The 27,174-nt window shown below is 44.5% G+C and overlaps 1 protein-coding gene across 1 annotated transcript in view; it reads right to left on the reverse strand.

Annotated features, from left to right (window-relative positions):
* The window catches only part of Pitrm1 (pitrilysin metallopeptidase 1), a 30,537-nt gene extending 3,571 nt beyond the window's left edge, over positions 1-26,966 (reverse strand). Inside the window, exons 1-23 of the mRNA XM_041630820.1 lie at positions 26,873-26,966; positions 25,139-25,238; positions 23,403-23,509; positions 22,800-22,951; positions 21,735-21,849; positions 21,556-21,652; positions 20,470-20,630; positions 19,221-19,347; positions 18,883-18,971; positions 17,231-17,359; positions 16,542-16,655; positions 16,049-16,145; positions 14,771-14,905; positions 13,353-13,491; positions 11,786-11,902; positions 9,187-9,319; positions 7,668-7,788; positions 7,478-7,554; positions 7,088-7,253; positions 5,671-5,771; positions 3,391-3,511; positions 2,137-2,208; positions 1,390-1,502 (exon numbers count right to left, since the gene is read on the reverse strand). Of these exons, the coding sequence (XP_041486754.1) occupies positions 1,390-1,502; positions 2,137-2,208; positions 3,391-3,511; positions 5,671-5,771; positions 7,088-7,253; positions 7,478-7,554; positions 7,668-7,788; positions 9,187-9,319; positions 11,786-11,902; positions 13,353-13,491; positions 14,771-14,905; positions 16,049-16,145; positions 16,542-16,655; positions 17,231-17,359; positions 18,883-18,971; positions 19,221-19,347; positions 20,470-20,630; positions 21,556-21,652; positions 21,735-21,849; positions 22,800-22,951; positions 23,403-23,509; positions 25,139-25,238; positions 26,873-26,928 (2,639 nt within the window). The 5' untranslated portion in view covers positions 26,929-26,966. The remainder of the gene's footprint in view (positions 1-1,389; positions 1,503-2,136; positions 2,209-3,390; positions 3,512-5,670; positions 5,772-7,087; positions 7,254-7,477; positions 7,555-7,667; positions 7,789-9,186; positions 9,320-11,785; positions 11,903-13,352; positions 13,492-14,770; positions 14,906-16,048; positions 16,146-16,541; positions 16,656-17,230; positions 17,360-18,882; positions 18,972-19,220; positions 19,348-20,469; positions 20,631-21,555; positions 21,653-21,734; positions 21,850-22,799; positions 22,952-23,402; positions 23,510-25,138; positions 25,239-26,872) is intronic.
* Positions 26,967-27,174: the final 208 nt, after the last annotated feature.

A 27,174-nucleotide genomic window follows, 5' to 3' on the forward strand; every position in this document is an offset into this window, starting at 1 on the left:
TTCCAACCATGAACCATAATAAACCCTCCCTTCCGCAGTGCCCTCGTTAACATCCTTGCTGATATTCTTCAGGGTGATTGGTGGATGTGAGTATCTGTGTGTGTGTGTGTGTGTGTGTGTGTGTACGTGCATGCGCACACACGAGAGAGAGCATGTGTGTCTCAAATGTAAGCACATGTGTTCATTCTACATTTATCAGACAGTTTTAAGACTTAATTAACATTGTTAAATACATAGGAGATTAAGTCAATCACTTTGAAGGACATTTGCATTTAGGGGAGTAAGTATGCTGCTGTATACAGGACTGCTTAGTTCACAAGAATAACACTGCACACAACACTGGGCATTTTATCCATAAAGCTGCAGTTTATTAACTACTGGTGGGGGCGTGTGTTGTTCTGCATATGAACTCTGCTGACTGGTATAGTCGGAACATTTACGTGATAGACAGTACAATGTAACAGAGGGTCCAGTGTGTGAAGCTAGTGCAGAAACTTTGTGAGCCCAAAGCATCCCTCACATGTGGACCTCGTGTGTGTGTGTGTGTACCCGTGTGTGGGCACGCATGTGTGTGTGCGTGTATGTGTGGGGGACAGATGGTGAGTATCTTCCTCGCTCAGTCTCTGTATTATAAATCACATCACTTAACTGTCATGTGTTGCTTGTGTAAGCTGAGCGCTAACTCTGGGTGCAGAGTAGGGTCCCTTGTCTCAGACTTGAGTGTTTATCTCAAGTGTCCTCTAGACCTAGTGTCCTGGGGCAGGCTGGCCCTCCCTTGACCAGTGACAAGGAGAAAAGAGAACAGTCCAAAGGGCTTTAAGAACAGCTGGAAAGAAAGCAGTTCCAGAAGCTGGAAGCCTCTCAAGGGGAAAACACTGCCCAGACTTTGAATCTGGATGCGGGCTGGCAGGTTGGGCGGTGCTCATCCAGTCACTTCTGCTGGATACTGTAAGTGCAATGTCCTTTTGACATTCTGCTATCAACTGCTTGCTTGTTTGCTATTTGTTCTTTTACTTATTGTTGCTATGTACTATTTAGTCAACTAATTCATTTGTAGCTCAATGTTCAGCTATCATGGCCATTCTTCTGACAGAATGTTTTTATTGCTGGAGACAGTATGTCTCACTAAGTCTAGAGTCCACTGATCTGGCCAGACTGATTGGTCAATGAGCTTCGGAAGTTGGCCTGTCTCTGCTTCTGTGGCACTGGGTTATCGATGCCACCTCATCTGGCTTTTCCGTGGGTACAGGGAATCTCAACTCAGCTCTTCCCACTCTAACAACAAAGCCATCTCCCCAGCCGGTCCCCTCTTTCCCTTCTATCATGCTCACAAACACTTTCATTGAAGTCCAGATGTGAGAGGGGATGCGCTTGTACCCCTCCTCCTACCTGGCATGATCTGGGTCAGCATAGGGGACGGTTCTGACACACTCGCCAACATAGTTCACAGGGAAGGGCAGCACGAAATGCGTCTTCATCTGGCAGGGTTTGAAGGTGGGGTCCTGAGGGGCAGAGACCTATGGTTCAGACTGGGCTGCAAAACCAAATGTGGCCCACAGGTAGTAAACCCCGTAGGCACCTCCCCAGCATCTCCATCTCCAAGGGAGTCACGAGACAGGCTCTGCTAAGGCCAGCACAATGGTAATTTACTTACGGACTAACAAGAAACACCCCACATTTGGTGAGATGCATTAAAATGTAATTACTATTAAATTAAAAGCATTCCAGACTGTGGCTGATTTTCCAGGAATACATTAAACCGCTGTACTCTACAAAGACCCAGACCAAGCGACATCATACGGAAAGCAATGAGTACAAAGGGATTTCACAGGGATTGATGCCACTGCCTAACTGGAGGCAGCTGCTGAGGCTTAAGCAGCATACACTACATTAAGATGTGGGTAGACTGTAAAGTGATGAGACTATTTGGTGGAGTAAGTAGAGGCTTATTAAGAAATATGATATCCATTCTGGGCTGTCCCAAGAGAAAAGGCTCAGGGTGACAATGGTAAGGGACAGTGACTCCCCGAGTCTGTGGCTGCAGTTCCGTCCTGGAAAGGCCCCACCAGAAGAATGCTGACAATCAGGGTGTGCTCAAGCACGCAGCAAGGAGCCCGACAGCCTGTGGTCACTCACTGTTACCAGCTTTCTGATGATCTGGGAGCCGCTAACATGCGCACTGCCCCGGGAGCCACTGTGTGTAGGTTTCTGAAAAGAAAAGGTGCCAAAGAGTCAAGAGAAACTTCCTTGAAATAGTTAGGAAGGTATGGCCGTTAAAAAGTCCACAGAGTTCCTTCCATGGGTTAGTTAGGGCTTCATGATGTAAAAAAGTGAAATTTTAAAACAGACAATAAAAACAGCTACTTTCTAGTCATAAAACTGTCTTTCAAAGCCAGGGAGATGACTCAATGGGCCTGGACCTGCAAGGTGGAAAGAAACAACCGATTCCTACAAGTTGTCTGTGACCTTCACACACGCACTGTGGCACACCCATGCCCACACACGTACACACACACACACACACACACACACACACACACACACAGAGAGAGAGAGAGAGAAATAAATGTATCAGCAGCAACAACAAAAACAATGAGCAAAATATTTCTGTATCTAAGTATCTTCCAAAGCACAAGGGTGACACAAACAGGCTAGAAACACAGGGCCAAAGGAGCAGTGGGCTATCACAGGCTACAGACAGACAGAGGGCCAAAGGAGTGGTAGGTTATCACAGGCTACAGACACAGGGCCAATGGAGCAGTGGGCTATCACAGGCTACAGACAGAGGGCCAAAGGAGCAGTGAGTCACTTCCGTGTAGACGCTCATTACAGGGTGGTGAAGATGTCAAACAGACAGGGAAACCAAATAACAAACGGAAGAAGGAACATGTGCACCAGAGCAGAGAAGACACTAAAATAATTTCTACAAGACCTGCAATGGGTCAGCCTTCTGCAGTGACAGGTGAGGCTTCTAAAGACTTAGACTTAAAAACAACACAAACCTTTGCAAATCAATTGCACTGAAGATTATCACTGACAAGTATTGTGCCCAAGGATAAAATCTGTGAAACAATGAGCCACAGGGGAAAGGCTCTGACCAACTTGGGTCTGATTCCAAGCCTGACAAAATGCAGGGGACACTTTAATCAGATCAATGTTTTGGGCTCTTTTTTATGTTATTACATCCTAGGCCAAAGTCTGCTCTTGCCTATCAGAAGAAAGCTTACCTACAAGCACGAACAAGGATACACGGGATGGCGTCTGAATTCACTTAGCTAGGCTGATTAAGTCACTTAATCCTCCCATGTACTTGTCTCTCCAAATATAACCATAAGGATATTAATCCCTACATATGTCATGCTATTGAGAACAGTGACATGGTTCTGTTACCTCGACAATATGGGGGCGAACAGGTTTCCGCTCCTTTTTGCTGCGGCCAACATTTCTAAGGAAGTTTTCCACCTCTTTCTCTGCCTGAGGCATCTGCTGAGGGGTGGCATTGACTGAGCATCTGCGGAGAATTGTACATGTAAAAAAAAAAAAAACTCACCAAAAAAACCTAAAACCTTTATTTTACTAACTTATCACGTTTTGTATAAATGACACAGAAATGTGAATTAACTGTGTTTTTGTTATAAAATACTAAATAAATGTTCCAAAGAAACAACATCCAGATGAAGAAATCACGTAGCTGTCTCATTCTCTAGATGGCATTAGTATCAGCGTGGTCGATGTGACGTACGTGTCACGCCTCACGGCTGTTAACACAGACTCTGAAGAGCAAAGTGAAGAGCATGAATACCATCAGCTTCCGCCAATGCCTTCAGGCTTATAACAAAGAGCAGAAAACTTCTAGAACGTGACTATCTGCAAAAGCGTTCGCCAATTTGAAACCACAAACTTGTCGAAAGGAGAGAATTAAAAACAAAACTTATGCATGCCCTACATGTACTATGTATAGGCTCATGTGTGCAGGTGCCCACGGAGGCCAGAAGATGTTGGATTCTCTGGAGCTGGACTTACAGCTGCGCAGTGTGGGTGCTGGGAACTGAACTCCAGTCCCCTGCAAGAGCAGCAAATGCTCTTTACTACTGAGTCATCTCTCCAGCTCCGTAAGTCAGAAATTTAAGACATTTTAAAACACCCTGATAGAAAACTCCTCCAGACTTGAGAGACTCACAGAGATGATGCAGGTTTCCTCCTTCCAGTGTTAAATTCACAGCAGTCACTACTGAATAAACACCGTGTATGGGCTCTAGACTCACTGCCTATATATATTACTGATTTTGTTACATGTAAGGAACTTCCAAAGACAGTTTTATAGAGAAGGAAGCAGACACTCTAAGCTCCCCAGGCTGGTCTTTGGTATTATAGTGAGTGCTGGCTAAGTTAGCCTAGGGTGTGAGGGTGAACACAGGAGGAGCCAGCCTAGGGAACAGGTGAGATGAATCCTGGGGAGGGTTAGTCTGGGCCAGGCTGGCCTGGGGCACCATGGTGAGTAAAGCCTGGGGTGGAAGGGTAAGCAATGAATTCTGTTGGCCTGGGGTAGAAGGGAAGGAAATGCAAGCTGGCCCACAAGACACCAAAGGCAGGAGGAGCACTGATAACATGAGACCGCTCCTGCCAGGTAGTCTGCCCTGTGGCATCCGTTAATGATTTTCAAGAACTGATTAGAGAAGGGTACCAGGAGGGGGGAGAGCAGAAAAAGACAGGAACCAGGAATCTATGCAAAACAGTAGCTTTAATAATGCCTTTTCTTGTTAATCATCGGTGACTACTAAATCAACACTGCTGGTGGCAACAGACACTATACATCATCTATGGATACTTCAATTTTATTCACGCTCAAGCCTGAGTGCATAAAGCTAACTTAATGTGCACCAACTGATAGAAGACACTGCTTGCCCTGGCTAGTTTTTGAAAACTTGACACGAGCTAGAGTCAACCAAAATGAGAAAACCTCAGTTGAGAAAAATGCCTCCATGAGATCCAGCTGTAAGGCTAGTGATTTATGGGGAGGGTCCAGTCCATGGTGGGTGGTGCCATCCCTGGGCTGGTAGTCCTGGGTTCTACAAGAAAGCCGGCTGAGCAAGCCGTGAGGAACAAGCCAGTAAGCAGCACCCCTCCATGGCTTCTACATCAGTTTCTGCCTCCAGGTTCCTGCCCTTCTTGAGTTCCTGACTTGACTTCCTTCAGTGGACTGTGACTCTGGATATATAAGACAAATAAACCCTTTCCTCCCCAAGTTGCTTTTGGTCATGGTGTTTCATCACAGCAACAGAAACCTTAACCTTATCAGGACACCGGCCTTGAGCAAAATAACCTTCTCTAGGTCTCATCGATTCCTTGTTTATGAAATGTTTACTTTTAGAGGAAAAAAAACCTTTTAAGTTGATGCCCTAAGTCTACTCTGTAGTTCTAGACTTAAATTAGTTGCTTTCTTCTCCACTTCACCCAACTTTTATTAAATTAAAAATGATATTCTTTGATTTCCACAAAACATTATTTTGATGTCTGAACAATCCTATAACTTAACACCCACACCAGTACACTTTCTGGTTTGAAGATAAATTCAGGTAATTACATCATCAAGTAAAAAATACTGAAAAATGACATGGTCTGAAATGGTGTGAATCCTAAGACCTGTCTGGGAACAATTGGGGCACCCACCTCATGTTATCACAGTTTAGTAGGTATTTCTTGATCCGGGGGAGCTTTCTCAGGATGGGCTTGATGTCTGTCATTTCTGCAATTCTTTTCATCAGCCTCACCTGACCCAAAGGAGGCAGACACTGAGTCAGACCACACAGACAGTCAATACACTGCACAATTCAAACAAATTCTAGGTGACAGCCATGGTGGTTAGGATGGGAAAAGTCCTCTGTAGACTCAGGCATTTGAACACTTGGTGCCCCGATGGTGGTGCTGTTTGGGGAGATGATAGAACCCCTTGAAGTGCAGCGTTGCTGGAGGGGGTAAGTTCCTGGGGGTGGGCTTTGAGGGTTTATAGCCTCACCCACTTCCTATTCTCTCTCTGCTTCCTGAGTATGCAGGAGAATGTGGCCTCTGCTTCTGCATCCTGTTTGCATGCCTTTCCCAACATCATGGACTCTAGCCCTGTGGGACCACAAGCTAAAATGGATCTCTTCTTCCTTAAATAGCCTTTGGCTATGGTACTTCATTACAGTAGCAGGAAAATACCTATCACAAAACTATTGGTGATTCTTTCGAACTCAGAGTCCTAGAAAGGCATGTTGCAGAGCACAGCGACCTTCTTGGCACCTTGTCATTCCTACGGAGTAATGTTTTAGTTGTGAGCTGTCTCTTTGTTCTCTGGACCGGTCTGAAATGCAAACAGCCCTAATACTGGTCCTGCCTGACTACTGGATGCGTCTTGGTTTTGTGTGCGCTTGTGTGTTCACTGCCAGCATCACTTGGGTGGTGCTGAGGGAGTGTGTGTCACACAGAGGAAGGGAGTTCAAACAGACACTTTCATCCATGAAGTCTGGGAATCAGAAATCAAAATTAAGCCAGGCAGTGGTGGCGAACGTCTTTAATCCCAGCACTCCAGAGGCAGAGGCAGAGGCAGAGGCAGAGGCAGAGGCAGAGGCAGGTAAATCTTTAATTTCGAGGCCAGTCAGGGATACACAGAGAAACCCTGTTTGTGTATCCAAAATCAGAAACAAAAAAAAACCAAAACAAACCAGAATTAAGTTAGAAAGTTAGCCTTCTGGTTTCAGCGTGTGTGCATGCCTATGTATTTTCATGGCCATGCATGCAAACATGTATATGCGGAAGTTAGAGGACAATTTCAGCTATCATTCCTTAGGGTCCACCCACCATTTTTATGAGACACGGTCTCTCACTGGCCAGAGACTCCTGAAGTAGGCTAGGCTGGCTGGCCAGCAGTCCTCAGGGATCCGCCTGCCTCTGACTTTGTGGAAACTGGTCTGACAAGCAGAAGCCACCAAACCCGGCTTTTAGAAAGTTAGGTTTCTGAGATAAAATCATTCATTACCACAGAACACTGCCAATTCCCGGAAGCCTTGCTCATCGAGAACACACACCTGTCCTCGTCAGTGCTCACCTGATCCATCCCATCGAAGGTCTCCTTTAAGTCCCCTGAAGGCGTGAGTGTCTTGCTCGCTCTGAGGGATGCATAGAGATGCCCCGAGTCGGGAATGCCGTTGGAGAGCTCCTGAGCTGTCATCTTCACCAACACTTTGAAGTGCTCTTCTTCTTCAAAGCACGGGCTACAAAAACACAGCGAAGTCTTGGAGACCGGCCCAGCTTTGACGGCAGCAAAGTTATTACAGAGTAACTCAGAAAACCTTTCAAAATTTTCTGTGTGCTTGGGAATTAATTACAAGTAAAATCAGACTAGAATCTGACAAATGAAGAAAATCCCTTGGGAAAGCATTTCAGAATCAGGTATGCCAATCTCCCACGTATTAATACACGGCACAAGTAAAGTTACTTGTTAAATATTTCACTCCACAGATGCATCATGTCTGGCAGGTTCCGTTCTAGGCAGAGAGATGAAAACAGCACACCCTGCATCAGCAAGGAAAAATGCAAAGGATGACATTAATTATGGTACCAATAAACACAAGGGCACTGCAGAGACACGCCTTTGACTATAGCCGTGACGGGGAGTGAAAGGCTACCTGCTCGTAGGTGTCCAGCTGGGAGTCATCAGGGAGCACGTGGGGTGAAACCGTCATGCCTCCTGTCTTCAGCTCAATCTGCTGGGCTTGCTCTCTGTAGTCAAGGATGCCACAACCCAGCCTGATGAGCCAAGAAGGAGCTGAGTTACCAGAGCTGCCCGTACCCATCATTTTCAAAGACCGTACAGGTTTTGTGTGCTAATCCATAACCACAACTTTCCGTATCTCCTGTACACGTCACGGTTCCTGAATGCGTGTTAGCATAAACCTCTACACAGCTCATGTGCCCACTCAGTGAGGTACAAATCCACTTCTCCATTTGGAAACTCAGGCCCAGCAGCCAGGACACTAAGTCCTTCAGCAGTTAGTGCCCGTTGCTAAAGACAACAGGATGAATATGCTTTTACAGCCTTTAGCTTGGACCGCTTTCATGAGTGCTCTCTTCCCCCTAAATATTTTCAAACATACTTCATTTGCTCAGATATTTGGTGATGGAGTGGGAGGGAGCTGAGAAATATCTGCAGAAATTCTCTGTGTGCTGATGTATTCAGAAGAAACATTACCAGTCTGAGCCCAGAGCACTACTGTGAGGTGCTCCTCAAAACTGCTTTAAAAGGACAAACACTGGGCGCTATTAACATAGTTGAGAACTGGGACAGAACTTCCTAAAAGTCAAAGATGCATTTTCCATGCAATCCAGTCCTCAGCCAGCATACCGGCTCCAGAGTCAGGCAGCATTTGGAACACAAGCAGCTTTAGGTCCATGAAGTGAGCATTGGACTAAGGAGCAGAACCAGCCACTGTGCCTGTGGTCGAGGATTCTTACACTTCTTCTTATATCCTATTGTTTTACATGTTTAAGTATTTGCCTGCATGGATGTCTGTGTACTATATGTGTCCTGGTGTGTACAGAGACCAGAGGAAGATGTCAGAATCCCTGAAACTAAATTTACAGACGGCCGTGAGTCACCATGTGGGTGCTGGGAATAGAATCGGGGCCTCTGGAAGAGCAGCAAGTGCTGCTGGGCCATCTCTCCAGCCTTACTTTCCCTTTACTTTCCTATCACAGGAGAGGAAGTCTGCAGCTCTTCCTGTAGCTGTCAAGAAAAACTCCATGTGCCATTTCTAATCTATCCACACACTTGCCTGTGGGGGAAAATAGCCACTGCAGAGTTAGCTCAGAAGAAAAGCAAAGACGAGGAGGAGGCTGGGCCACCTGAACAGACGGCCCTCACGCTATACTGTTCCTTACACTGACCTGTTCTTATTTCCTGACTAAGTGCATTGCCCTGTCTTCAAGAGTTTCAGTGATCTACCTGGACAGATGCCTTCCTAAGTGTTACCTGCTTTTCTGGATTCATCTATTATTGCAATATATTTATAGTAAGAAAGTAAGAAAAGGCATGAAAATAACACAAATACTCAAAGGACACACATACACATGTGCACACACACAGATAAACATCATAAAAATATGTTGAACAGCATGGATGTGCATCTATTATGATCCAAAACTCACTTGGTTAGCACACTGCAGAAGAGAGGCACATAGGGCCTCAACTCCTCTGGAAGGGTGTTTAAGCTGGAAAAGGCTCGGAAATAGACCATGCCGTTGGTGGGCTGGGGGCAGTACTGCACAGGGACATCTCCAGCTGGAAAAGAGAAAAGCAATCCTTTTGGTTTAGTTAATAAAATTTGAATGGGTTTGCTGTTGTTATTGAAGCAGGGTCTCCTGTAGATAAAGCTGTCCTTGAACTAGATGTTTATCGAAGGATAGCCTGGAGTTCTTGATTTCTCCTGTTGGGATTAGAGGTAGGGGGCTTTTACGTCTGGTTTAAGCAATGTTGGGATGGAACTCAGAACCCTGTGCATGCTGGGTGAGCTCTCTACCAACCGAGCTACATCTCCAGCCCCTCATCATTCTGTAAGAAACCATGCCGCTGCTATTCCAGGATGAAGGCTTAGAGCTTGAAAGAGAACAGGCACAGACTGTTCGTTTCCTACAGCTGATCTGCGCTTCTTCCTGCACCTTCCTTACAGTATGGAACGGTAAGACTGCAGAGCAAGGGAGGCCCTGCTTGCTGAAGCACTGGATGGAAAAGAATCATGCTTTTCTGATTTCTCAGCTGACCCCAGCAGCATCTGAGTCAGCTTCACCTGCATCTGAGTCCCATAAAGACAGCTTTGTTTATCAGCATGCTTACGTCCGTGCTGATGGTCATTCCCACGGCACCTGACTCCATTGCTGCATCTGTAGATGCTGCTGGTCCCCCTTCCCAGTGAGGCCCCCCACCCTTCAGGAACAGTGCAGACTGCCCTGTCCTCTGCAAGCCCTCATTCTGTCACAGGACACTGTGACCTTAGGGCGTCTCCATCCCCATCTCTTGGGGTAGGTTTTCTGGATTCTGTTTTATATCCTCCCTCTCCGAGCAGAGTGCCTGGAATTGAAGAGGAATGAACACTTTTGTGAATGATTGATTTATTGTCTCTACTTGTTGAGATTTACTTCTAAATAAAAATGCAAGAGGGACTGAAGGGATTACTCAGTAGTTAAAGTGGCTGCCTCCCAGGCGTCAGGACCAGAGTGTGCGTCTCCAGACATCCATGTAAAATGTCATACAGGCACAACAGCTCACCTGTAATTTTAGCTTTGAAAGTCGGAGATGGGACTCCATGGAAGGGGCTGTCTAGTAAGACTAGTTATATCAGTCAGCTCTGGTCTCTGATTAAGAGACCTTGCCTCAATAAATAAGTTTCAAAGTCCATGGAGAATGATTTCCAATGCCATCCTCCACATATACATGCTCCCCACATGTTCACTCGACCACATACCTGTACACCCAGAGTCACACCCTCCCACCCCCCCACACACACACACATGAAAATGATTTCTAGGAGTAGTCATTCCCTCCCTCCGCCCCCTCTCAGCTAAATACACAAACCTAAGCCAATAAATCAGACATGGTAAGTGAGAAAATCACTGTTAAAATAGGCAAGGCAGGTCAGAGATGCCTCACAGGGAACAGCGCTTCTACCCCGGGGATGGCAGGCAGTGCTTGCCCAGCATATAGCAGGCTCCTGGTTCCAAAATCAAACCAGATGAATCCCATCCCATCAGCCACAATGCACAGTAAAGCCCAACCTCTCAATCAATAAGAAACTACCCTGGCCACTCACAAGGTCACGCGGTAACACCTTCCAGGGAAATGCTATTCCAGAGACAATTGTCTCTCATGCCACCAACCACAAGCAGAGGAAAACAGCAATTCTGAGATCTCTAGCGGTGAGACAGGAGGCCAAGAGCACCCCCAGACCCTGTCCTTTCTCTGTAACTCCTCAGTACATAACTATTTTTCCCTATACATCCTCTCCCATGTTGACAGCCAAGCTAAAGAGGGAAGGGCCCAGAGGATTCCTACAGTCTTCAAAAGCCCGTCCGAATTCAACCAATTTCCTCGACACCATCAAATCTACTTCCAGAAAGAAACAAAGCTTCTTAATTCACAAGGACTGGAGAAAAGCTCAGTAGGTGAAAACAAAGAAGGGCTTGAGTTTGATCCTCACAATCCCTTTTTTAAAAAAAGGAGCCAGGAGTGGAGGTGCACACTGGTGAACCCAAGCTGGAAGATGGAGACAGCTCACCAGCCTAGCTGAACTGCAAAATCCTAAGTCCCAGTGAGCGACACTGGTGACAGCATCTTGAAAAACAGGTAAATTTTACGTGAGCAGATAGACACAAGAATAAACTTTGGCCCCTGCACACACACACACACACACACACACACACACACACGCACACACACATAAATGCATATACACACACATGCACATACACAAGCAAGCACACACACACAAGCATACACATGCACGCACACACATGCACATGGGCGAGCATGCCCATGGGCACACGCACACATAAATGTATCCATGTATACACACACATGCACAAATCAAACAATAATAATAAATAATAAACAATAAACAGCAGGGCTATATAAACAAGTTGCTCACTCCGACGTTTTCTGGAAAACATCTAAAATGTGACCCAGCCTGTTTGCAAACTGTTTCTTAATGCAGTCAAAGAACCCAGGCACCCACGAGAAGGACTTGATAGTGACCTGCGAGGGCGATGTCAAACTTGGTGAAAGGCATGATGGGCTCAATGTCAGAGACTTTCAGTGCTGGGAGACAGGAGGCGTCTTGAGGTTTACTTTGCTGCGTTCGTAATTCTAAACCTAAAGAGGAAGAAAAAAAAAAGTGAAAATGAAAAGCAAACAAAGCGCTGACCGAAAAAGTTTCAGGGCTTTATGCTCTTGGTCTACTATTCTTCATTCTATAAGATCCAAAGTGAGCCGCCAAGGCCACAGGAAGATAGGACCTGATCATCCAAGCACATAATGTGCCTGCCACATGGTGTCTAGGCCACCTGATGTCAATGCAACAGCCTGCAACTACCCCGGCACCCCAACTGCCCTTGCTGGCGTACACTCATAGTGATATTTGAAACACTCAGCTATTTTTCTTTTTCCTTTCCTCTAATCAAAAGGTCCCTCATGGTAAGGACTTCAGTCTCTCATGGCAGTCAGACACCAAAAACACTGATGTCGACTTAATAAATCTTTTCCCATTGCCGGGCATCTTCTGACTGGACTTTAACCTAGAGGTTCCAAATACTGACGCTCAGGCCGTAAAACCCACCACAGGAAGCAACCATGAAAGGCACCAGCACTGTGCCTATGGAAGAGCTCTGCAGAGACTCTGGACAGAAGGGGACACCTCTGTGACATGAGCATCATTAACGTCTCATGCTACTGTTCTACTTTAAGTTTTAACTTGACACAATTTGGAATCACCGGAGTCTCAATGAAGAACCATCGATCCAGGCTGGACTTGGGAATCTCTGAGAGGGACTGACTTAAAAGAACTAATGGAGGTAGGAAGACCTGTCCTGATGTAGGTGGGACCACTTCATGAGCTGGGCTCTGAATTGCATAATAATGAAGAAAGCTAGCTGCGCACAAGCAAGTAGGCTAGCGGGCATGCACGTATTCTCTGCACTCTGATCTGGACTCTGGGATGTGTGGTGATAGCTGCTCACGTTCCTGCCACCTGAACTTCCCTATGATGGATGGCCTATAACCTGGAACTGGGAACTGAAACGAATGATCCATAATGTGAATTTTCTGATATGGCCAAATGTCATGGTTAGAACCCATTATGACACATCTGTAAGTCTATAGGTGTCCAAAAAATACCTTGCCTCTAACAAGTAGGAGGAAAAGTTAACTAGCTTGTATGGAGGGTGGAGAAAGTGCAAGCATTAAGACACATGTATGGCATTTAAAACAAGCAGAACTGTCCTGTTGTCAAGTACTGGGTTCCTTTTTTTGGGGGGGGGGGGTGTAGGGGAAGACAGGCACAGTGGCTTTCATTTGAGAACTACTGATATAATTAATTGCATTCCCAGGCTTGCAGGCACAAGCCTATAATCCCAGCTACCCAGCGGCAGTGTTAAATTTTTATCTCAAAATAAACAGTGAAGAGGTTAGAGACAGAGCTTAGCGGGAATGCATTGCCCAGCTCACACAGCACCCTGAGTTCATGCTCCAGAAATATCAGGCCAATAATGAGAATCAGATGCATCACATCAAATCAAGTAAGCCGCGTCACCCCAACCCCGCTGACCTTTCTGATAGATCTGCTGCTTGTCCGCCTGGGAGAGAGAATTCACCTTTTGCGCTAGCTTTTCCGTCTCCATTTGTGTTTGTTTCTCATAATATTTGTCATCCGGTTTCATGGATAAAGTCATCTTATGCTGATTGTTCTGCCGGCACCATGGCAACAACAACCCAGATTAAAACACAATTGAGTGAAATGAAATCCAAATGAATTAGAACATCCAAGAGCAGCGCGCACCTGGGTCTACAGTTCTGTTTATCCACCTCTCAGATAGCAAGAATTTCACTGGGGCTGCCGGGCAGCTATGAGCACAGAGGCCATCTAAAACACTTGCAGCCATACCTGCTATAGGGTCAGTCAGCACAGGAGCCATAGGTGCTATTACTACCATTGGGCCAACTGTAACCATTGTCTTTCCCAAAATGTACATCTTGGGTGTAAAGAAAACCTGTACTTTCTAATATTCTGAATTATTTTAGAGATAAGAGAACTCAAATTTAATTTTTATCTAGTACTATGAATTTCCGAAGGGTTAGAGCTATAATCTTTTGTTTGCCTTGAGACAGGGTCTCAGGTAGCTCAGGCTGGCCTCAGACTTTCTAAGCAGCCAGGGATGACCCTGGACTCCTGATCCTCTTGCCTCTGTTTCCCAGTGCTGGGATGACAGGCATGGGCTACCATGTCCACCTCTGACACAATACTTAACAATTCATCAGTTTATAAAGTAAGTGAACAAACCAGATGTTGACCAAATATACAGGAAAAATAGCAGATGTTCTTAGCATGCTTCTGTTATTTACCTCAACAGTGAAGCATCTGTATATGACGTTCAGCAAAGGGAGGCCTGTGGATTAGTATACAGTAAGAACTCCCAAGAGTTGGATGCGGTGGACTTGCCTGTTATCCCAATACTCAAGAGGAAGAGAGAGACAGAGAGGCCGAGAAACTAGCCTGGGTGTGTATGCCAAGACTCGAAGTGTGTATGAGGGGTATATACAGGACACAGAAATCATTGGTTAAATGATCACATTCCTTGTCCCAATCAATGGCAATTCTTACGAGAAAGCTATCTTTCAAAACAGGTAACAGTGTGACTCTCAGTAATTAAGCAGAGTACAACAGAAAATACACAGCCAAGTACAACTTGTTAGAAAGAAGGAATCAGGCATTGATAATTCACTCTATACTTAAATATTACTGTAACGAACTAAGTGCTGAACATGTACTATAATCTAGAAAGCAGAATTTAATGCATGTAAGCACATGTATTTCTTATTACATATGCATACATACACACATAATTTAATAACAGAAACTTACATAAATTATGATCTTAAGTTCACATATTTCAATAACTTCGTATTTTTCAATATCTTGAACTCTAACTACCGAGTTATAAACAAAAGTTTCTCCAGTTTTCTTACCTTAAAATACTGCTCTACTTTTTCTTGTAAAAATTTTGGATTTTCCTTAAGGCACTGCCTAAATTTAGTCAACTGATTTCCCATCTGCAGGAGCTCCACGGGGTCCCCGTCATGATTCCAGCAAGAGGCTATATACTACAACAAAGAAATTTAAATATCCAGGCAGTGTTATCACCTCAGAAAAACTAGGCGGCCCCAGTAAGCACCAAAGGTTGACAGTCTATTATGATACCAGTGTCTACTTAGACACATCATGGTGAGGAGGGGGGACATAGTTCAGTTTGTGCAGTACTTGTCTGGTATGTTCAAGGCCCTGGGTTCAATCCCTAGTAGCCTAAATCTATTTCATGTAAGAACACAATATTCCTAAACAGCCAATCAAGGGGCTGGGGAAATAGCTTAGATGACGAAGTACTTGCTGTGCAAGTACTTGAGCTCCAGGACCCATATGAAAAAGATGAAAGCCAAGCCTGGTGCTACATGTCGGGAAGGTGGAGAGAGGTGGGTTCCTACGGCTCATTGCCAGGCCGTCTCACCTACTTGGTGAGAGGCCAGAGAGAGACCCTGTCTTAAGAAAGAAATGGTGGAGAGTAGCTGAGGAGCAACATCTGATATTGCCCCCCAGATTTCCACATAGACATCTAGACTCACACACACACACCTTCGTACACACATTCACTTGCACACTTACATACATATGCACAGGCAAACAAAAGAGAACAAGACTAAAAGCCAATTAAACAAGCTAATTCAAGAATAATGAAAAGAACTGCAAGGCAGCTCAGTGGTAAAGACAACTACTACTCTTACAGAAGACCCACGTTCAGTTCCCAGGGGATCCAGTGCCATTCCTGGCCTCCAACGGCTCCTGCATGCACACAGCGCACATAAATTCTCATAGGCATTCACCCTTACACGTACACTTAAAAACATCTTTAAAAGGAAAGAAAAGCTAAATTATAAGTATATTTGTAAATGATTTGAAACTAAATCATGAACATATTTGCATTGTTTCAAAGCTCAAATAAATAATTAATTATCAATGCTCGTCAATATATTCAGTACTGTCAAGAACTACAATTCTGGGGAACATCATGGTGCACACCATAACCCTGGCATCCAGGATGCTGAAAGAGAACTGAGCTTGGGCTACATGGCACGACTTGTTTCAAATAAAAATAAAATACATCAATTAAAAAAAACTCAGAAAGAGTTATTAGTTATAAAACCAAAATCGAAACAAAAAGGGAAAGTAGCAGTAGCAACAAGATCACATACTGACGTCAGCGCCAGGCCAAAGCTGGTAGACTGATGCTTCATCTGGATTTCGATTTTATGAAGTAAAGCTTCAATCCGATCATCTTCAAATCCTTTCCTAAAAACACCCAAATAACAAGTGAGATGCTGTGAAGAAAGAGGTCTTGGAAGCAAGCGGTGGCAGCGGTAATACTGAAACAAACAAGTGACATATAAGGGCGAACTAAATAGGGAAGGAAGGAGAAAGGGGTGGGGCATAAAGATGGGGGACAGCAAGAACAAATCATATGCACACATACACACACATGAAAATGTCACACCATCCATTACTGTGTATGCTAAAAATACCCAGAATATAAATCAAATATATAAATAACTAAACTGAAGTAGCACATGTCACACGTTATACTGAGAGGAGGTTGGCAGTGCCTGCAGTGGGGATGGCTCAGTCTCCGTCCTGCAGGACACGCATGAAGAAAGGACGGAAGCAGGTCACCAGGACCCTCGCACATACTCAATAACTTCTTCGATTGTCCTGTCTATGATCTCTCTGACGGTCTTGACATCTTTCTCAGCAATCCCTTGGAGGCCAACATTGAAGTAAGCCTCCCTCGTGTAGCCATTGTATCTAGAACACAAAAGCAAACAATGCATCAGCCAAGTACTTTCGTTTGTGATGTACCTTCCTGATATATCACCTAAAGACATCTGACTCAGGATCCCACTGAAGAATGCATTAAAGCAAAGTACCAAAGCAATGCTCTCAGACACTTCTAGTCAAATGCACAATCATAGCCTATCTGCATTATGAAAAAATAATCCTACAAACAGTAAACTGCTGAGTTTGATAATAACTTAGAATTTTAAGGAATACTTAATGATAATGAATTTTAAGACACAAAGTAAGAGGTACTGGGGTAAAATGCCAATAAATCCAGGCCTTGTAACACAAACAAGCCTATAGTGCCAGCTACCCCAAAGACTGAGGCAGGAAGACTGAAAATGCAAGGCCAACCTGGGCAAATCAGTCAGTCAATTAAATTATCAGGTCAATCAATCAAATTAACTGTATCAATCATGTCAGTTTCCACCAAACCAACCAAATCACCCACCCCTCAACAACATTAAATCCTATCCATAACAATAAGTCAAACCAATGTCCCAAGCAAGTCAACCAAATCCAACGGAAGAAATGCAACTTACCCAACATCAGGGGAAAAGTCTGTGCCGAGTCCAGATTCAATCAAAGCTTTGTAAAAGGGGGAATTAGGCCCAGAAATCAGGAGGGAAGACAGAAGGTTCAGCGTGAAGGCTTCAAAGGTGTCAGTGATGCTTCATGGGGGGAAGAATAAGTGAGGGTGGGTAAGAAGGGAACACAAGGGGAAATTGCTGGTGGCTACACACATACTCTTTTCTTTCTTTCTTTCTTTCTTTCTTTTTCTTGGTTTTTCGAGACAGGGTTTCTCTTTGTAGCTTTGGAATCTGTCCTGGAACTCGCTCCATAAACCAGGCTGGCCTTGAACTCATAGAGATACAACAACAGCCTCTGCTTACTGAGTGTTGGAATTAAAGGCATGAACTATCAGCACCTGACCCACATTTTCCTTTTTAAGATGTGTGTGTAAACATATTTATACGTGTTTGTAGCTGCTCATGTACACACGACACAACCTCATGAGTCAATCTTTGGGTGCCATCCAGCTTGCTTTCGCAGACAGGCTCTTTTATTTTTACCAGGAATTTCTGACCCTGCTAGGCTGGCTGGACAGCGACCCGAGGATCTGTCTATCTTCACTCCCTGCCCCGGGCACTTAGATTACAAGTTTGTGTCGCCATACCCAGTTTAAAGTTCTCGGATTGAATTTAGGTCCCCCTGCCTACATAGTAAGCATGTTCCTGATGGAGCCATTTCTATAGCCCTAAGAGCTTTTAAAGTTATTCGAAACCACTCTTAAATTAGTACCTGCATCTCCAATCAAGCCTAATTTCTACTGAAGATTCCTGAATTTTTACTTTAATAATTATATGAGGTGGGGGAGCTCAGAACCGACAAATTAATTTGGTGTCACATCAAATGTTACCACAAGATGGACTGCCATGTCTTTTGAAATACTGCAGGTTTGGCAACAGGACCATATCAGCACTGTAAGAGACGGGAGCTACAGGCAGCGGCCAGAGCTCGGGTTGGGTAAAAGAGCTCTGTTCTTCCTTTCTGAAGAGCTCTGTAGGGCATGAATCTGATGTTGCTCTTCAGTAAATCTCTAGTTGCAAAGTCTTGTTTGTGGCACATTCTCCCGAGGATAACGTTCACGGGGCACTTACCCCTGGAGCGGACCAGTGAACCCCCAAAAGCTAAACAATTAAAAGCAGCCTCTTTTGTGGAAGTATTTAATTTTATTGAATCAATTCACATTAATATATACTAAGTAGAGAAGGTGGGTCAGCTGGTAGAGTACTTGCCTAGCATGCACGAGACCCTGGGTGCATTTCCCTGCACTACATTAAAGACCAGCGGTGGTGACACATACTTATTGTAAGCAGGAAGAGCTGAAGTTCAAGGTCATCCTTAGCTAGTAAGTCAGTTCCAAGCCAGATTGAACTCTGTGTGAACATGTGTGTGTATGTATATACAATAAGAAAATAATTTTCCCTTGATTGACTGGCAGAATTGATTGTCCCAACCCCATTTCTGATATTATTAAAAACTTGGCATTTGTTCTCTATTGCTAAAAAGTGCTGGATTCCCGGATCGTCCTACCTGTCCATTAAATCCCTCCCGATTGGTGAACTATCTAGCCTTCTAATCCGCCTATTTTCTTGCTGTCCGCCAGCATATACTTACGACACATACTTACTCTGGTAAGAGGAAGCTAACGCTGACAGTAGTTTGCTTAGAGGCATCCGTAGCTAACGAGTCTGGGCCGCATGTTATATGGAATTCTCTCTGCAAAATGACATGATGCTTTAGGCAGGCACTGAGCATGGACCAGCCATAGGTCATCTGGACAGGTCAAACCCTTGGCAGTAACTTAGCGTCTAACAAATAACCACAATCTTAGCCTTGGAAAGCTTAGAAACACAGAAGATCCTAAGATAACTCTCAATATATGAGCACGACGTCATCCTCGTCTTTGTTTCAGTACATTTAACAGGCAAGATAAGAACACTGACAAAGAGTGGATGGGGCACTCACAGGCTTGTCCCAGTGCTGCTGGGCCGGCACGGCTGTACTAGGCTCCATTTTCTGAAATTTACTCAGGGCCTCTTCATGAATTTGCTTCAGGTGCTGTTCCAGCGGAAAGTTGCCGTACGTGAAGAACCTGGGAATTCCAGGGAGCATAGCACCTTATTTGCTTGAAATGAACAGGAATCAACATGGAAGGATTTTGCATGAGACGGAGGATGCGAGGTATATATATATATACCTTGTAACAATAACAGGTAATCTCCCCATGAATGGGAACTACATAGAGGGATTAATTTTTGCTTTGAGATAGTCTAACCACACAGCACATAGGAGGACTTAGTTAAATGCAACAAAAATTTATTTAATTTTATTTTGAACCTGCTATAAAGGCATTGCAAAAACCAAATAAGCTGCTATGGCATGCAATGTATATTAGAATGTATCTAAGACTGGCAGTCCAAAATAAGAAATTCATAAAATTCAGCATTAGGCTACAATTACCAGACTGCATGTTTTTAATATAATGCACTTATGTAATCATCACGAGAAAAGGCTACAAACGATAGTGGCAATCTTTCTTTTCTATTAGAAGCTGCCATTTAAAGTTCAATTATTAGCCTGGTATGGTGGCATAAGCCTTTAAATCCCAGCACTTAGTAGGCAGAAGCTGGTGGATCTCCGTGAGTCTGAGGCCACCTGATCTACATAGCGAATCTCAGGCCAGCCAGAGCTACACAGCGAGACCTTGTCTCAAAAGGCAAACCAAACCAAACAATCAATATGCACAAATATATACATAACTAACCAAATGAGCAAAAGAACAACAAAAAATAAAATTCAATTATATCATTTATTCACTATACAGAGCACTCAGTCTGCCAAAGACAACAGACAGAAGGCTTCTTGAATATGGTGAACATTAATTCTAGAGTGGACACCATGACTCACAATCTATATGTAATAAGACCGTGACATGGACCAGGGCGGGAAGTTGGGACTCCAGCAGAGGTGACTGTAAAGGTGGTTTGTAACCACTAAATGCTGCCAAGTGACAGTTACGGCTGTGGATGTTGACAGTGAGGCCTCAGTTTAGGCTATAGGAGAACTAAAGCAACACGATCTTACCCAGAGCTATGAATCTTTTCAGCAAACACATTTTCCTTCAATGAGAAGCCACATTACTTAATGCAAGAACCGTAGGAAGGCAAGCAAGTCAACTATTGGTCCACCATCCAAACTCTACCCTCCACACTACCTGGCATTGCTTGGGTGATAGTGAGTCGCATGGAACTCTTTCAGCTGCTCCCACGTGAGCTCTGGGATGCACAGTGGGTCCCCGCCCGAGACCACAGAGTATGTATGGTCAGGAAGAAGCTTGTTCTGCAGGTGCTGGGAGAATATCCTCTCATTGTCTGTCTTGAAATTGAAAAGAAGTAAGTTAATGAAAATGTAATGTAAATCAAACGCCAATGCCACCTACAATCCACAGGGGTGCAGTTTAATTTAGCATCCAAGTTCTTCATAAACTGTAGACCCCAGGGCTGGCTCTCTTAGAAGCGCAGTGTGAAGTCAGAGAGAAGGGAATGGTGAGCAACTGATGGATGTGCAAGAATTCGTTGGGCCACGAACTATACAGACACAAGGATGTTACTACCATGGATATCATGAACAAAATGATAGCAACTGGAGTATAAAAACAAATTTGCTATACAGAGGCCGCAAGAATCAGAGATGGTCCTGGTATATACAAACATCCCATGTGCTTCCGAAAGAGTAAGCTGGCCAGGGCAGGCCTTCACATTCCAGGTCATGTGTAATGAGACCTGGCCCTCCTACCACCAAAGGGTTCTGCTCTCAGTACTGACACCACACAACTGAAGGTGTTAGGAGAATATTAAATAACCACAGGTCTCTCAGATTTCATGTGCATATACATTTCAAAATTTTAGAAAGGTGGGCTGGTGACGGAGGAGGAAGGGGTGTTGAGTGGTTAAACAATTTGGTGCAAAAGTATGATGACTTGAGCTCAAATCCCCAGAACACACATAAAGCTGGATGTGTTAGCGACCCTCTGTAAACGTAGAACTCCCACTGCATGATGGGATATGGAAAAAGGACAATATGTGGATGTTCAATGGTCAGACTGCCTGGTGTGAAAAACAAGGGAGCCCACCTTAAACAAGGTGGAAGGTGACGACCAACACCTTATGCTGCCCTCTGCCCTCCACACGTACCATGGTATGTTAGAGCCTGTATACCATGAACATGATACATACAAATAAATCCTTTTTTTTTAAACAGAGATAATTATAATGCAGTAGAAATGAGGAAGAACACTTACAAACGCCCCTTTCATCTCATTAAAGACGACTCCTTTAAAGATCAAGGGAGACTGAGGGTCACTTGGATTCTCATGTTCCAGACGCCATCCTTCCTGCCTAAATAAACAGTAGGTGGATAAATAAAAAGCGGTGCTGAGCAGAATATTAAAGCCCAAATCAAACAATAATCCTTGCATACCAGAAGTCCAGTTCCCTCAAGCATGGGAAGAAAGTCGCATCCAGATACACTGAAAGGAGGTTCTGAAAATCTTTGGGATTTTGTGTGGAGAACGGATACATCGTATAGTCGCTAGCTAGGGAGAAAAGAAGAGACAGATTTTAAAACATATGAAATGTCTCTGGAAATGTGTCACTTCTTAACACCCTCCAGTATTTAACCCTCGTTGAAACAGAAGGGAAAACCCTGCACTTGGCATTTCCACCCAGCTCATCACTTGGAGCCTTAACCTTTCCCGAACCCCAATGTCTTCTCTGAACAGACACTAGCACCAACTCTTCAGTGACCTTTTCTTTCCTTTGATCAATTGCTTGACATGGGATGCTCCACTGGTTTAATTGATAAGACTGATTGACTGATTTAACTACACAGTCTTGCAGATGCTACAGGGCTATCTCCAAATTTGTTTTGAACTTTATAAAAAAAAAAAAACCCCTCCCATACCGTTGTTCTAAAACTGCAGTTTTCATTTACTTACTTATTAACTGTGTGTGTACATACATGTGTGTGTGTGTGTGCTTGTGTGCTTAGGTGTATGCACACATGTGCTTGCGTGACTAAAGAGGCCAGAGGTTAAGGCTGGTACTTTTGTCAATCACTCTGCACCTTACATTGTAACACAGGGTCTTACACTGAACGCAGAGCTCACCAATTCAGCTAGATTAACTGGCTAGAAAAGACAAAAGCTCCTCCTGCCTCCACCTCTCCTGCAGTAGGATTATGGGTACACATCACTGCCCCTGGCTTTCACGTGGGTGCTGGAGTTTTGAAGTTAGGTCCTTGTGCTCATGGCAAGCACTTTATCAACTGAGCCACCTCCCCAGTAGCTAGTACTCCCATTTCTATAATTAAACCAAGATGTAGCTTTCCCAAAACAATTGAGTTTCTAGCATCTTTCACCTAGTCTAGGGAGTTACAAAAATTACTCTACTATATTAATGGCTCTTTTTCTCTTGGAAAATAATTTAATTCACCTACTAAAATATGATAGGGCAAACATGATTTGATTCAGGACATCAGTCTTACCTGTGAAGGCATTCATAAATGTGGACAATGACCTGTTGAGCATTTTGAAGAAAGGATCTCTGCATGGATACTTCTGAGAACCACAGAGGACTGTATGCTCAAGAACATGGGGGACTCCAGTGCTGTCCATCGGGGTCGTCCGGAACTGGACACTGAGGGCAAGGAAAGACGACGAACAGGTGAGGAGAGGTTACCCTAAGATTCTCTAACAGAATTCCGGAACCTGTGGCCACCCTGCATCTTTAAAAATCATTCTCCTATCTCAGTCTTTTGCTAAAGACTATAATGTATGAATCACTGAGTCATACTGTAAAATTGCACTGTATCTAGATGATAGAATCTTTAGATGAATTCATACACTCTTCCTTTTTGAGAAGAGGTAGAAAAAGATTCTTGCTCTACAGCTGAACCCGGCCTGGAACTCACTATGTAGCTTAGCCCCACCTAGAACTTACAGCAATCCTCCTGCTTCTGTTTCCCTAGTACTAGGTTTACTGACGGGCCATTATGCCCAGAAAGGGACACTGTTCCATAGCATTTCAGGACAGATGGCACACGTGTTAGACAGACATTCAAGAACAAACTCTTCAAAGGAGCACACACCTGAATAAGTTGTTTTTGTCCTCCCGCGCCAGGTGCAGGTATCTGGCTCCCGTATTGTCATGGCTGAGCTTTACCGCTGTCAGGAACAGTTCAGGGACAGGAGTGACCTGAGGAGAGAAGGGCAGTGTGAGCAAGCACACCGACGCAGCACGGCTGCCTTCAACAAGCCAGGAGAGCCAGCCTCTGTTCTCGTCTGTGTGTGGCACACACACATGCGTACATCCACACACATGCATGCACATGCACAAGCGTGCATGCACACATACAGCATCCTGTCACACACTCACATCAGCTGGTCCTCTTTCATTCAGTCACAAACCATCCATACTATGATAGCTATACCCTTATCCTTCTCTTTTCTCTACAGGAAGTTCCTGGCAGAACTATAGTTAAAACCAAGTCTCCTAATGCAAACTTAGGGGCCCTGATACACAGATGACAAGAATAAATTCGGCTCTTGATATTTGTGTAAATCCAGCTGATTTCAGGTTTCTGAATTTACTCAAATAGACGAGAGTGTACTTAAAACCAGGAGGTACTGTGATGCCTGCCCAACCACAGCTCAGGGGAACTATTTTCAAACAAGAATTACCATTTCTTCCTTGCTTCTCTTTTGTTTGAAACGTAAGGAAAAGATCACAGCAATTTGAACCAGGTCTTCATTACCAGCAACTTGTATTACAAAATCGGATTCCTCTTGTGGCCTTTCAGGGAGCTCACAATGCTTTCACCCCACTTGTGTGACTCATCATGCCAAGACCTATCCCGGAACTAGTGCTCCAGTTTCACTGGCCTTGCTTACTTCTTCATGCTTATCAGATTCTGGTTTTTGCTGCAGCCGCATGCAGCTTTCTAGTTTAAAGGTTCTGCCTTCTTGTATTTGTTAAATACAAGCACAGTATAAAGCCTGGGACCAAAAACTTGACGTGTGGAATTTTCTTTCATATGTGTATGTGTTTAAGACAGGATATATACAAAACAGGGTATTCCAGGTTGCTGTGAACTTGCTAAATATCCAAAAATGACCGGGAACTTATCCTCCTCCTGTCTCTGCTGTTCATTTATGGGTCTATACCACCAAACAGGTTTTCACATGGTGTTAGGGATCAAACCCATGGCTTACTGGATCCTTGACAAGGATTCTACCAACTAAGCGACATGCTCAGCTCAAATTTTTCAATAATTACAATAAATAAAAAAGTAATATGAAGGTTTGAACCTAAAAGTAAAAAATAAAGACAAGAAAAAGAACCAGTGAAACCTATTTTTAATGTAAATTAAGTAAATACTGGTGTACCATCTCTTCTTTATAATTCCAAGAAAAACAGCTAGAAAGGGTTCCATGCAAGTCTAGAGGCAGTATACTGATGACAGAGTGTAAAGGAGGAGATGAAGGGAACAGCAAGCAGCATCTGTAGTCATCACAGGGAATGATCAGGCTTGGCTGCAGACATGTTAGTGTATCTGACTACAAAGGCCCTCCTTTGGTAGTGGAGGTGAGGGTCATTTTCTCATATCTGAAATGATTGAGGCTTTAAAGGGTACAATTAAGGTCTGGCCATCATTTCATGTGGAAGCCACCTGGAGCACCTGCCATGAGTCAGGAAGCTTGCCAGGCCCTGGCGAGGCAAGGACAGAAACCGCAGTCTCTTCTCTGCAAGCTCTCATCGGCCGGCAGAATGTATACCAACCTCGATTCATAAAGAATGTGGCAAGGTGGATGGGTGGGTGGGTACCTGCTTGACGGTGAAGCCGTGGATCTTTTCGCCCACTTTATACTGCAGAGCTCGTTCACAGGCTTGATCACTCCTCCCCCTCCACACTTTGTGGTGCGCTCTGCGGAGTTTAAAGGAAGGGTGTTAGAGTTAGTGAACGTCCTGGAAAGTCGTTTGGTTAAGTACCGCAGTGAAATATATATAAATAACCCTCGGGATACAGATAACTAAGTGAAGGGGACCTGTACCCTGAATCTTCCAAGATCTTGGACATTTCTAAAAGACTAGTTTCTAGCTATGCTCCATCTGTTTTAAAAGCACAAGGACTTTGGAAAAGACAGTACACAACTATCATGTGAGCAGATACATTTAGTGTAGGAATGTACATGGATAATAAAAAGATAAAAAGCAAATAAATTTTTAGTCTGGGAGAAATGACTACCCAAAAATGATGAAGAGTTATAGTCTTGTCAGGGCAATCTTTTTTTTCTTTTTCGAGACAGGGTTTCTCTGTAGCTTTAGTTCCTGTCCTGGAACTAGCTCTGTAGACCAGGCTGGCCTCGAACTCACAGAGATCCGCCTGCCTCTGCCTCCAGTGTTGGGATTAAAGGTGTGCGCCACCACCACCCGGCTGTCAGGGCAATCTTGACAAGTAATGACAACATCATTTAAAATAGTTTTTATATCAAACTGTACGTTTTATGAAGTTTTTACTATTAAAATCTCAGAAATATCCCTTTTAAAGGTTATATTACAGAAGGAAAAGAAAACAACAATAATAAAAAACCCCTCCAATTCAGTCATTGGCAGAAGCAGGAAGACATGCTAAAATCAACTGGTTTTCCTATCTGACAGCAAATTCTAGATTGTGGGTAGAAAGTTTAAGAAACAGTTGGTCATCAGAACAGGATCTGCAAGACAACACTGAGAGACAAAAGGCCAGGTAGGATGGCTCACTCTTTTTACATTCTGGTCACTGCATTCACAAATAAAACGGCTGCTATCAAGTTCAAACACTCCTAACGCCCACACCCTCACAGAAAACCCACACCCCCATGTTTCCTCACCTAGACTAACAGGGGTTTGGCAGCACTATAAAATAAGGGTTTGGATCAGAATAAAAGTCAAACACTTTTTAAATACATCTTTACTTTTCTATTAATTGAGTCGCTACAAAATGTTCGACTCCAGGAGGCACAACTTTATGAACACTGCAGCTTGTGGAGGAGCCCTAAAGGACTCTGCCTCGTAACAAAAATGAGATGGGCGCAAATCTATTAATGAGAGCCATAAACTGCCTCTATTATTAATTAGACAGTTAAAATCCACATCAAAGCCTAGCTTTACTTCAAACAGCCTTAGTAACTACACTCAGGACCACCCACTCGCTCTCGGAACACCAAAGGTCCAAGAAGGGAAAGTGGGTCAGGACAGTGACCTGAACCTGGTTCCCCTTTGGAGTACCGGTGTCACCCCAACTCGAGCTAGGACAGCAGCTTCTTAGGGAGAGCATGCTCTGACACGCGCCGAAGGGCAGGACTACTTTAGAGGCTCTGATGGACGTAGGAAGTAGGGATGCATGGTTTGGAGAGCTCAGAAGTGGTTTTTTTGGTACCTGAGGCACCTACAAGAAATTTTGGGATGCAGGAGCTCCAGAGAGGGCTGTCACCCGTGCCCAGAGATGGCAGAGACCCAGAAACCTCTTGTACCGGTCCCGCCCCTCCCTATCCGCTGATGCCACCCGCCGTGTCTCACCCGCAGCTCAGTCGCTGTACCGCGCACAATCCCCGACGACCGCTGAGGCGCCACATGGCATGTGACCAGCGTGGGTCCAGTGTGGGGGACTGCCTTTAACCTGACGCACGGCGCGGGGCGGGGAGCAACCTCGAGACTCTCATTGGACAAGCGGAATGGAAATGCCTTCTGTAATAGGCTGGAGGGGAGGAAGGCGGTTCCTCCTGCTGTGGGTCGGAGCGAGGTGAGGGGCGGGTGATGGGCGGGCCGCAGAGGAGGACCGGTGGGAGGAGGGCGAGGAGGAAGCAGAGCTGGGAAGGGAC

Source organism: Microtus oregoni, unplaced genomic scaffold, assembly GCF_018167655.1.
Source record: "Microtus oregoni isolate MIOR12 unplaced genomic scaffold, Mior012 000035F_ref0000213, whole genome shotgun sequence".
In the NCBI taxonomy this organism is placed as follows: Eukaryota; Metazoa; Chordata; class Mammalia; order Rodentia; family Cricetidae; genus Microtus; species Microtus oregoni.